Genomic DNA, 12379 nt, shown 5'->3' with positions numbered 1-12379 from the left:
ACCCACAGTATGCTTCTAAGATCAATTGTGATTCAGTATTCAGTCTGCCAGGTGTCCGTTACATACAGGGGAGAGGTAGGCAGGTGGTTGTTTTTCAGTGAGTGATACACGAGTGTACCAGTGCAGTTGTGGGCAGGAGGTGCTCAGGAATCATTGATTCTGGGAGAAATCTTGGAATCTGTGAATTAAGAAGGAAATATGTTTACCTGGCAGCTCTTGTGTGTGTGAGAATGCAAAGGAGCATGTGCCCATTGTGTGGAACAGAGAGGTAGGGTCAAAGCCATGAGGCCTTTCCTTGCTGAGAGCTGGTGTATTGCCAGTCCTTAATTTTCTGTTGGTGTTACATCTTCTGTTGAACTGAAGATGAAAAATGATATGAATGTGGAGAGCACTAACTCTGCCCCCACTGGCTGTTTGGACCAAAGCTGGTTTTTGCTACAGGCAATTGTATCAGTAACTTACCCCACTACACTCTCTTTACATGTTTCATCTTTGGCATTTTAGCTTTGTCTGAATTATTCCAACACCTTTACGTAACAGAGTTGATAGTACTGTCTGTTTTATGGGTTTAGTGATGTCTTGCAATGCACTGAAGAAGAATTAAAAAAGAAAAATGGGAAAATCAGTTGCTGAGTGTCTGTTTATGGCCAAGTTCTTATTTTCACAAGATAAATCTACCTACTAACAGAAGAGCAAGTCATAAACATACTTTATAAAATCTGTGTTAACCTACAGTTTATTTTGAGGAGTTAAATAGATGAAGCTCACTGCAGACAATAAAAAAGCACTATTATCATGGAACTAAACAAAAAAAGATTGTATGGGGCATAAGCAACATTGCCTTTAGCCTAGAGAAGAAGATGATAATTTTATTTGAAGCTGGACAAAATGTCTCTTGCCAGACTGGTTAAGAGTCTTGTGAGATGACATGGCCCTTCTTGAGCAGGTCCAGAGGAAGCCACAAAGATGATGGGGGGGATGGAGCACCTCCCCTGTGAGGACAGGCTGAGAGTTGGGGGTGTTCAGCCTGGGGAAGAGAATGCTCCGGGGAGACCTTAGAGCGGCCTGCCAGTAATGAAAGGGGCTACAGAAAAGGTGGGAGGGACTCTTTATCAGGGGGTGTGGGGATAGGGCTAGGAGTATAACCGTTTTAAACTGAATGAGGGTAGATTTAGATTAGATGTAAAGAAAAAAATCATCCCTGTGAGTGTGGTGAGGCCCTGGCACAGGTTGCCCAGAGAAGCTGTGGCTGCCCCCTCCCTGAAAGGGTTCAAGGCCAGGTTGGACAGGGCTTTGGGCAACCTGGGCTATGGCAGGGGGGCTGGGACTACATGGTCTTTCCAACCCAAACTGTTCTGTAATTCTGTGACTCATTGGTGTCCTTTGCTCAGTCAAGGGCTGGCAGCACCACTGGTCTGTTGCTCCTGCTTCTGCTCCTTTGGAAGCTCAGTCCAATTGCATCCTTGGATTTACAAAGAAAAAGATGAGATGGTGGTAATTAGTGCTATTAGAAAATGAATATGGAACTATTGTTTTGATGTTGGGAGGAATGAGGGAGAATGAGTTAATCATAGCTGTGGAGAGACTAAAAAAATAACTCACTTTAGACTAGCTCTGAGCTGCTGCTTCAGAAATTCCTATTATGCAAAGTTTTTGGGTTTTTTTATTCCTTTTCTTAAAAATTAGTTTTCACAGTAGTTTCTAACTAATGTTTTGTTGTGACCTTCCAGCTCGAAATTGATTTATGCACGTGAAATCTGTTCATTCTGGAGATTGGCAATGTTACATTTGTATTTGGACTGAGTAGATGAATTTTTGTTCTTTAGTCATATTTACAAGCCATTGTGTCTTCAGCTTTCTGATTGCATCATAGTATAGTGTAATGTGTAATGATTACATTATAATTACGTTATGTGGCTTTTTATAGGGACTTTCTTTTAAGGAAGAGGTTACATTGATTAGGTCTTTTAAACTTACAACAAGACAGAAACATGAAGGAAGTATTTTAAAAATAATTTTTATAATTATGTAAAGAATTTTCTGGGTACTTTTTATGTTTTCTTCAGCTAAGGCTTGATGTTCTCAACCAGAAGCTGTGAAATGCTTGTTTCTGTCCCATCTTTCTTTTTAAAATGCATGTGCAAAGTTTACCACTGAGTTTCATACTACACTTTTAACATTCATATTTTCTTTCTGAAGTCATAATATAATAGGTCATTTAGGGGTTGAAATGTAACTATAAGCAAAAATGTGTTGCCAGTGTTTCATGTGCTTTGAACTCTAGAAACACATGTTCTCGGATAGAGACTAAATGGACATTGGAAATGACTGTTCTCCTCTGCCTGGTGCTGTGGAGACCTCAGATGATGCACTGTGGCCTGAGCTTCCAGAAGCATGGGGATAAACAGTCAAAGAACGGTAGAAATAAAGGAAATGGATTTTTACAAGTGATTGATGAGAAAAGTTGAAGGATTTGTTTTTCCCAGGAAAAAAATACTGAGGGAAGAGCTGACTTTCAAAGTCTAAAAAGCTGTGATAAGCAAGATGTGCATCAGTTGTTACCTGAAGAGAGAAGTAACTTGTTTCTTTCAGTAAGTGATGTAATGATAGAGAAAAACCTTCTAAGGATATTAAAGCGCAGGCTGTGAAAGCCCTTCCCTAGAATTCACTAGATATGTGATGAATGTTTTATATGTGATCAAGCTCTGTGTTTCTGTAATTTAGTGAATTGTGTACTTGGCAGAGCGGGGAAAGGAGGAAATAATCTTACTATATGCAAACATGTTACTTGCATGTATTCATTTGAATAAAGATAGCAATAACAAAGTAAACCAAAAGAAATAACAAGTAAACCAGAAGAAAAACAGAAAAGATAAGACCAAGACGCTGACATCTGAAATTATTTACACAAATAATTAAACATAGTAGAGAAAGTTTCTGTCATCGTAAGGACTGTACTTTGATAGAGCTACAGCTCACTTCATACACACACTTTCAAAGTCTGCGGTATTTCTGTTCAGGGAGCTGCTATATGGTGTAAGCCTCTCATGCCTTCTGCATTTTGAATAGTAAAATTGTATTCAGATAATTTTTTAAAAATTATGCTCTGATAATACATGCACAGCAGGTTGCTCGTAGCTTGGCTGCCATATGAGTGACTGGCAGGATGAATGTAACTTCACCTTCCCATCCTGACTCCTTGTATTCTCTTTAATGCTGTGTGGTGAGGCATCCCTGCTGCTATGCTGTGTTGGATCGGGATGCCCCTGCGCTGCCTGTAACACAAGCATGGAACAGAAAACATGCTCTGCCACTAAGAACTTACTACTACTATCTGCAGTAAGAGACATCAGCATAGCATGTTGATGAGAGATGTGGGAAGAAGTGGAAGCAAGTAAGGTGGTTATGGCCATTTTGACAGATATGTGGTTTTAGTGCTTCAGTTGTTGGACTGTTGTTGAAGGGATTTTTGAGGAGAATTTTTCAGGGGGTGTTTGATAAATAAATAGTGGACACTAGTGGTGTTTAGAGTGCCCTTCCTGCATGAAAGGTCTACCTGTAAGGAATAAAAATATTCTCCTTTGACAGCTTTAACAAGTGGATGATAGAGACTGGCACACTTGGCAAATCAAAATCACTATCTCGGTAACACACAATGAATATTAGAGACCTTGGTCATGAAAGGATTCAAAAGTGAAGAGAAATAGCATGATCTTTTAGATGAAGAAAGGGTCTGGAGGAGTGTAGAGAAAAGTGTAATGGCAGAGTAATAAGCTTTAAAAAAAGTGTTTGTAAGAAAGTTGCACCATAGAGATGATGTACTTGACGAGTTGAGATTTTTTCTGTCTCTTGGATCGAGCTGACTTTCTAGTTAAAGATGACATGCCAGGAGGATGAGTAACTGGTGACCTGGAGTGCAGTAAAGAAAAACATGAAAGGACTGAGCTAAGCATTAGGAGAGAGGCTCTCCAGGTAAGCATTGTGGGTCTCCTGTCTTAGAAGTGAGGCAGTAGGTTTAGAGGGAATAGTGGCATGAGGACATCTCTTTTTGTGGAGGCTTTTTTATTGGTTGGTTTGAGGAAGTAAAGGTGGTGTGTAATGGCTACTAGAGATGTACAAACATGAGGTGTTTTTGCTGATGGAATTGCTGAGAGGAATGTGAGGATAGAGTGTGAATTAAGCTGTCAGAGTTGCAAGATTTCATCTGGCAAAATTGCAGAGGATTAATAAAATTAGAAGAAGTGGGACCAGAGAAGGACCTGAGATTTGGTATAGCAGGTTTGATAGAGGTGGTTGCTGGTGGCTAAAGAGCTGAGTAAAGGGAGGCAAAGCTGAGATAATTGTTGCCCATTATCCAAAGGAGAGAAAGAAGACTAATATGTCAACTTCAGATGATGTGGTTAAAGGATAGGTGGCTGAGATGATGAATAGAGCAGAAAATCTACAACAGGTCTTCTTTTACCAGTATGTGAGGGGGGAGAAAATAAAACGTATATACTAAAAGATGGAACTTAGTCAGGACTGCGATCAGAATCTAATATTGTTTGGGGTTATCTTAAGCTGCCAGCTGCATGTGACAAAAATTCACATGGAAGATGATTCTGCTCTTCCTTGAGGAAAGAGAAACTGAATCTAATACACCTAGGTAATTAATTTTCCCTGGTTCCTGCTGGACACCTTCTGTAGCATTAATGTCACCTGATGACTTGCTAGGAGAAGGGGATTGCAAGAGGGTGGGTTGGAAAACTTCTGCAGAGTGCTAGTTCTGAAGTAGTGAGGTGCTATGAGGCAGTACGTGGAGCACTGAAAACCTCTCAGAAGCACAGAGGGCCCTACAGCTTCAGACAGCATCCTGCAGCCCAGGAGAGTTCTGGCCCTTTTAATGAAGAAAAAACTCCAAACATTTTAATGTGGTGGGCTGCGCTGTTTCTCTTCACAAGCACCTACAGAAGTTAGTCTATAACAGGACTCCCTGATTATTTTTCCTGCAGCACACAGCCTGCATACCATCTGAAGACTGAGAGAACAGGCTACAGATGTTTGTTTTGTTTTGTTTTGTTTTTTCCCCTTTTGAATGAATAGTCTTCAGAAGAAAATTGCAGGTGAAGAGGGGGAAGAAATTCAGAGTGGAAATACCTTTGGTGTTTTCAAATTTTAAGTGGGTGACCAAAAGTGCAGCTTAAAACTACATATGAACTGCAGATAGTAAGTACTACTTGTTAGATGTGAGCTCGGCAAGCCAGAGACTTCAGTGTGTTGTAGGAACCAGGAACAGTAGGTCAAGCTTCTGGTTTGAAAGTGGGAGGCAGCGTTGTCCTGAGCTCAATATACAGCGAGCAACTGATGTGTTCTTTGTTAGTCTTTTTTAAATAGGATATCATCTATCTTCAGAAAAAGAGAGATACTTTGAGATTATATTGAACTAAGAAAACGAACTTACAAAATGCACAGGAACTTTTTATTAAAGTATGTTAAAGGATTTTCTCTGAGTATAGCAGAAAGGTCCAGAATTGAGGCTCACTGCATAGATTCGATATCACTGCAAGCAGATCACTTAGTCTGGGTTTGGTTTTCAGCATAATGTGTCCACACATCTTCTGGGCTGCATCTGCCTCGTGTCTATTGTGTTGAATATGCAAGCAGAGCAAGTGCTTGTTTGTGTGCATCAGTGTACACATGCAGCCCTTCGATTACAGGATCTTTCACTTGAGATGGTGTAGAAGCTGACGCTAGAGGAAACTCCAGCAGCATATTTCAGGATGTCTCATTACATTAAGCAGCACAGATAACAACTTAACAGACTTAATTAAAAAAAAAGTAATTTTAATCCTTAAAGTGAGGTAATTTTTTTATAATGGCTCCCACTGTATCTGTAAATTTTTGTTTGAGGCTATTACTCTAATATTTTGTTGGCCATTGGTTGCTTTAATGATAACATCTTCTTCATAGTAAATGGATTGAATGAAACATCTCAGAGTAGTGGAGTGATGCAATTATATTACTGTTGCTGATTCACTGTTACAATGGGAGAAGCCCGTTTCTATTTTAGTCTTTCTACCTACGGTCTGCAAAGAATTCATTTTCTTTCTTGGATTGCAATTTTGACTTTTAAAGAAATGCTTGCTGTAATGAGGCTTGTGTGTTTTGTTCACTATGAGAACATTTCAAGTATTTACATAATTAGAATATTAAGAGGCTATATATCATAATGTAGAAAACAATTTGATTTTTGCTCATTTAAAAAAAAAACAAACAAAACCAAAACCCCACAAAACCAATCCTAAATGCAAACTCCCACACTCAAATCTTCTTGACTGTTCATAAAGCACAGATACAGGAACACGTGAAATAAAGAAGTTTTATGTAGTTAAGAAGGAAGAGAGGGGAGCCTTTTATTATTCTTGTTTAGTAAATGTTCTCTTTACCTCATTAATTTTATTATTGTTTTATTAGTGAGGCAAACACACAAATGGTTTTGAGGAAAAAAGTGTAAATTCTAGCAAAGCTGATGCCTGTAACTGCTCTTAACAAACCAACTGGAAAAAGATAAAACTCTTGCCCTGTTTTGAGAAAGCTGCTTGTACTAGCTGTACTGAATGCAGGAATTATAAAAACAAAACAGGATTCTTGTTATGTTCATTTGCATGTTAAATATTCTGGATGTTTTTCCAGCTCCCAGTTATTTCAAAGCAGTCCGAGTGTCTGAGCTCTGGGAACAAACCAAATGACTTACAACACTCTTTGGTGTGCAGATGACCCCTTCCCTAAAAATCTGCTAGTCCAAAGTGGAGCAAGTTGATGATTGTTCTCTTTGAAATCGTAACAGCCTGCTGGGAGAAACTCTTTCCTTCATTATCAGCTTCTGAAGTACATGGCTAAAGAGAATATTTGAGAGGGTACAGATAGCAAACAGCATTCATTTGCTCAGTGATGAAAGTCATTAACATTACTGTTTTCTTAGTAGGGATATTTGAAGTAGCTTGAATGCGTAAAGTGAATAAGACATAGCCCAGCAGTGAAGTGCTTTAGACTAAGTTCAGTTGCTCCAGGCATTAGCCTACACTATTTAACACATACAAAATGCCTGTATGAGGATGAATTTCAGATCAGAAAGTTGGTATTTTAATAGTTTAGTGCTCTATCCACTATAAAAAAAAAAAAAAATAATCTCAACCAAATCACACAAAAAACCCCCACGAGTGATCTGTAGGAGGATGCAGGGGTTTTGTCAAGTGGTATCTGTGTCAAAATAAACGAGGCAGCTCATCACAAGGAAAGTATCCCTAACAATCCAGTAACATTTATGGGCCCCAAATCCTTGCTTAGAGAAGAGATCATGAACCTAATGGAAGGTTGGACAGTGTCACCTTTAATACTTAGTCAAAATGTAGATGCTTAGGCTAGGAACAGAATGAATTATTGTTATGTCTTTGTAAATCAATAAGTGTCACAGACTTTTTTATGCGTCTTATGCAATAGTTAGTTTCCCTTCTCAGGAAGGAATTAGTAAAGCTAGGAAAGGTGAGGGTGAAGGGAAACCAGATCTGCACTGAAATGGCTTCTGTGCCAAGAAAAATTAAGCAGCACCAACTCTAAAGCTGTGACAGAGTTGTGTAAAGTTGGGAATGGGGATTGTGAGTAGGAGGCAGTAGTTCACTGTTTTTCTGAAGGTGGGAGTTGAAGAATATCAAGAGGAACTATCAGGCAGCAGGTTTAAAATAAAAGGAAGTGGTTTTTTCATGCCATACATAGTAAGGTGTGGAGCTGCCTGCCACAGGATGGTAGTAGAAGTCAAAAAGAGAAATGTACTCCTAAGGGGTAGGAGAAATTCAGATAAAAGTTTGGCAGGGGCTGGTCAGCATAGACTGTGGATGCAGCCTCTGAACTGGGGTGCCCCGGAGCTGTAGAGCCCCAGAAGCTGGGGCAGTATGGCAGGCTTGTGCTCGGTCTGTCTGCAGCAGGCCACCATCAGAGGTGGCATTGTGGGCTTCAGAGACAGTGGTCTGAGCCAGTATATTCAACCCAATGGTTTTCACTACCTTGTCTCTTTTCACCAATTACAATTTATAGACAGCCTTTAACTTAATTTTCTTTCTCTCTCTCTCACACACATAAACACACTTTTTTCTTACTCCACCAGGGAAGTAACTCTTTCTCCAAACTTGGTGGATACATTGGTCCTCTTCCAAGCTTCTTGATTCTATTTTTCCCTGGAAAGTTACCCTTGAGTCTGGTTACTCTTCCTGGGAATGCTAGTGCATGGTTGTTTAGATGCATCAGCCTCACGTAGGCATGCATCTTCCTGTATACCTGTTGAGCTCTCCTGACTACCTGTGGTCTAATGAACACACCCATATTCCCTGGAAGCTGCAGGGATGTCCTGTTTGATTTCTTTTTTCCCCTTGTGTAAACTTGGCACCAAGCAGATCTGATGACGTGAAGGTTGTGTATAGTCAGGGACAAGGAACAGGGGTGGGGATTGTAGTACACCGAAGCCCTTGAGGATCTTGTCTATAAGTGTGGCTGAAGTATGATAGTGTATCAAGAAAGGCAGGAAACCTTTCTTCTCTGCTCTTATTCATGTATAAATTTACTTGCATTCCTCAGTGCTGGAGGGGGTAGGACAGAGAGCTACTTGTCCTTTCTCTGACTACATCTTTTCCAAGAGCAAGAAATATATGCCTGGTAACAGATTCAGACACCTCTCTGTTCCCAACATCATATTGAACCCCAACATCAGGGGAATGAAGAAATAGCAGTAGAAGCCTCAAATAGTCTCCTTCATGCTCTTGAAATTTCTATATGATAGAAAATTGTTCATATTTTAATGTTTAAGCATGAAATAAAGAAGCCATTTTATTTTTGTGTGTGTGATCACTGGGTGCAGCCTGGTTTTGCCTTTGTTCTGCTAACTAGTTTGATGGCTAAGTCAGTCGCAACTTTGTATAAAAACTTTTTTTTTAGGTTATCCTACCTTTTCAGGTAGGTTGAGTTGAGGAATTTTCATATATCTAGACTTCTTCCACCCACACGGGTGTGGTGGGATTTAATTTGCGAGCCTGTGTAAGTGCCATGGGAGTTCAAAGCAAGTACTGTTGTTCCTATTTCCACGTCTAAATTACTTGTACCTAGTGTACACAGAACTGGAAGCAGGAGGGCTATGTTCTGGTCTGCTCATCTGTTCTTCCCAGGATAGTACTGGGAAGTAGAAGCTGGATGAAGTTTACTTTTACTGGCCTAACAGGAGCAGTCTACACTGGATAATAATATGTTCGTTTAAATAATGCTAATAATCAGCGTCCATTCTTGGGATGTGCAAGTTGGAATGTACAATGAGTTGCAAGTACAAGGGAGCCTTGATAATTGAGGAACAATTTGCTTAATTATGTTGTATTTAGTCAATGTGTCATTAAAACAATGAAAAAGTTAAATGATTGTTTAATGTTTTACAGTGTCAATATTTTCCAGTCTGCCAGATAATTTAATAGTCAGGATACATGGATTTGAAAGGAAAAAAGTTAGTTTAGAATATACATGAATGGGAAGTGGATAAGAATTATAAAGACAAGGTTATTTTAAAAAACACCCCGCAGCACCACCTCTCTCCCCTCCAAAAAACCCAGTCTGAACAATAACAACAAGCCACAGCTACCTCATTTATTATGCTAGAAGAAGTTGGGGTATGTAATGAGGGGGCTTAGTGGAACCATGGTACCTGTTGTACCTCTGTTATTTTTATAGTCGTTAAGGAATCTTCCATTGCACAGGCAGTGTTTTTCCTGTTGCTTTTCAGATATTGAGAGGGACCAGTTCTTGACTGGTGACTAATCTCAAATGTCGAAGTGACCTTGGTTAAAAAGGGATGAATACATGCAAGTGCTGACTCAGGTTGCCATATTTGAGTAATAACCTATGGGCCTTTGTCTGCTCTTGATGAAAACAACAGATTTGTGTTCTTAGCTGTCTTACTGCAGCTGTCAGCATCTTTGTTTTTACTGTGACCAGAAAACAGGTTAAATAAGTCATTAAATAAGGCATAACCTCTGTTTCCAAGGCATACTTAAGAAAGTAATTTGATTACAGTTTGAGAAAATACAAAGACATTATGTAATTTCATACAGAAATACTCTGAAACAAATGTTAATATCCAGATATTCTAATGTCCACTGATTTAAAATTTTGGGTTTAAAAACTCTGCCTTTTCTCATCCTCTGTTAATAAATTTTTTGCTAGTATTGTAAGACTATTTCGTCATTGTAAAAAGAACGATTTGCTTCTATGTTTGCAGATGCTGTGAAGCCACCGGTCAGTTCTTTACAGCCATCTGCTGAGTTACCCTTGCCCATCAACACTTCACCACCTTCCATGCAAGCAGAATCTTCCCTACCTCCTCCTTACCAGCTTATTAACATCCCCCCACTGGAGTCTTCCTCTGGTCAAGAAGATCCTCAAGACTACCTACTGCTAATAAACTGTCAAAGTAAAAAACCTGAACCTATGAGGTAAGTGACAGTTTTTCTTAATAATGCTTATTTGTATTACAGGCCAAGAATGTTTGTGCTAAAAGTACTTTTTTTATTGCAGAGTCATTGAACGTTTGGATGTATGTAATCTGATTTTCTTTTTATGCTTGAATTTTTGCAGCAATAGTAAGTTGTTTGATCAGTGCTACACCCATATTGCGTTCTTCAAAAGCATGGACAGCAGTTGCCAATATGAAGTATCAGAAAAATGCAATGATTCAAGCATTTCATTGTAGCTCGGAGTGATGCATGACACAGAACAGAGAAATACCCTTTCTTTAGCCACAGTTTGGTGTGTTTAGTCCAGTCTACGACTAGAAAAAAATGGAGGAATTTAGCTTTTCTCCCCTCTGGTATTTGGTGCTCTGGTTTTGCCAGTTATAAAGCTTGTATGGAAGGGACTCAGTAAAACATGCTAATATTTATTATTACCTGCCAGGTTACCACATCACTGAATACAGAATCCTTGAATAGTATTTGTTGACTATTACTATCATGGTTCAGACTCTCAAGCAAGAGTAAAAGATAATTATTTTTTGATAACTAAGAGTGCAGGAGACTTAAACCACTCAATTTCTGTATCTGAATTTTAACTTTTTTCAAATAACAGGTGTTTATAAACAAGCTCAAATAAGCCTTAATTCTTACTGAATAAAGAGTACCCACACAATCAGTTCTCCCAGAGTAGCATGCAATAGGAAATTTTAAGGAAATAATTGAGACCTTCTACTGAATACTTATTTCTCCAACTGCTACTTCTAACTTAAATAGATGTACAGCTCCTCTTGCATAGGAAGGTATGATATTTATGGAAGCTACTTGGGAAATATCGCTATGGTTTTTCAGAATGGATCACAGTGGCAATCCCTTGGAGCAGGCTGCCCAGAGACTTAGTGGAATCTCTGTCCTCTGAGATTTAAAAAAAACCCAAAAAAACAAAAAACACAACAACAGCAACCAGAAACAAACAAACTTGACTGGACAAGCTCCTAAGGAGCCTCCCCTGACTTTGAAGTTGGGTTTGCTCAGAGTTATTGGAAGAGCTGACCAGATAATCTCCAGAGGTCCTTTCCAAACTTGAGTGGGAAGAATCTCTCTGGCAAGCTTCTTTTCTGTGGTAATTCAAAATAAAATCTGCAGGGGTATTTCCAGAAAAATAAACAAAACGTCATATTCTTTTTGTGATTGAGACAAGCACATGGAAGGCTGAGAAAAGCTTCCTTTGAAAGTGTTTTCATGAGTATTTTGCATACTCCCTTAGGGCCATACCTTTTTAGTGGCGGTGCCTTCTTCATCAACCCCTTGATGCTCTGCCAGTTTTACCTGTGCCATGTGCTCTCTGCTCCCTTGGCATTTTTATCTTGCTCTGTTGTGCCTGAGGAGTTTCCTGCTCCTTTTACTGATGATTACATGGTAGAAAAGTAACCACCCTTTACAATTTTTCTTATAAAACGGAGGAATGAGCTTACAGTTCCCCCGGAGTATGGAATGTGTAGGTTACGGTCAGCATGGCAGAGACCCCAGAGCCTCCTGCGAGAGAGTGGAACACGCACTGCCTACTTTCTCAGTGTTGAAGATTTCAGTGTTTAGTGATGTTTAGAAGTTGGTGGTGAATAAGAGGTATGCCACTTTTCCTGCCAAAAGCTGTCAAAAAGTTTGGTATTGCTTCCAAAATGACTTGGCAGAGAAATCTTGACTTCTCTTTTCAGCACTTTGGCTCAGCAGAAATATGAATGCCCTTTGGCTTCTGTGAGGGATGGACACAGGGTCTAACACCACCATATGAATCCTGTTTGTACTAGTGATCACGGTTGAGATGTATAATTGACTTTCTGACCTGACTTCCACTGTTGTGT

At 39.4% G+C, this 12379-nt stretch overlaps 1 protein-coding gene across 9 annotated transcripts in view; it reads left to right on the top strand.

Annotated features, from left to right (window-relative positions):
- The window catches only part of GAB1 (GRB2 associated binding protein 1), a 103033-nt gene that overhangs the window by 60200 nt on the left and 30454 nt on the right, over positions 1-12379 (top strand). For all 9 annotated transcript variants that reach the window (XM_074905013.1, XM_074905016.1, XM_074905017.1 and 6 more), the window contains exon 3: positions 10289-10502. In XM_074905013.1, coding sequence (XP_074761114.1) covers positions 10289-10502 — 214 coding nt within the window. The remainder of the gene's footprint in view (positions 1-10288; positions 10503-12379) is intronic.

The sequence above is a fragment of the Athene noctua genome, chromosome 4 (assembly GCF_965140245.1).
Source record: "Athene noctua chromosome 4, bAthNoc1.hap1.1, whole genome shotgun sequence".
Taxonomy (NCBI): domain Eukaryota; kingdom Metazoa; phylum Chordata; class Aves; order Strigiformes; family Strigidae; genus Athene; species Athene noctua.
This window is presented reverse-complemented; position numbering and strand designations above follow the sequence as displayed.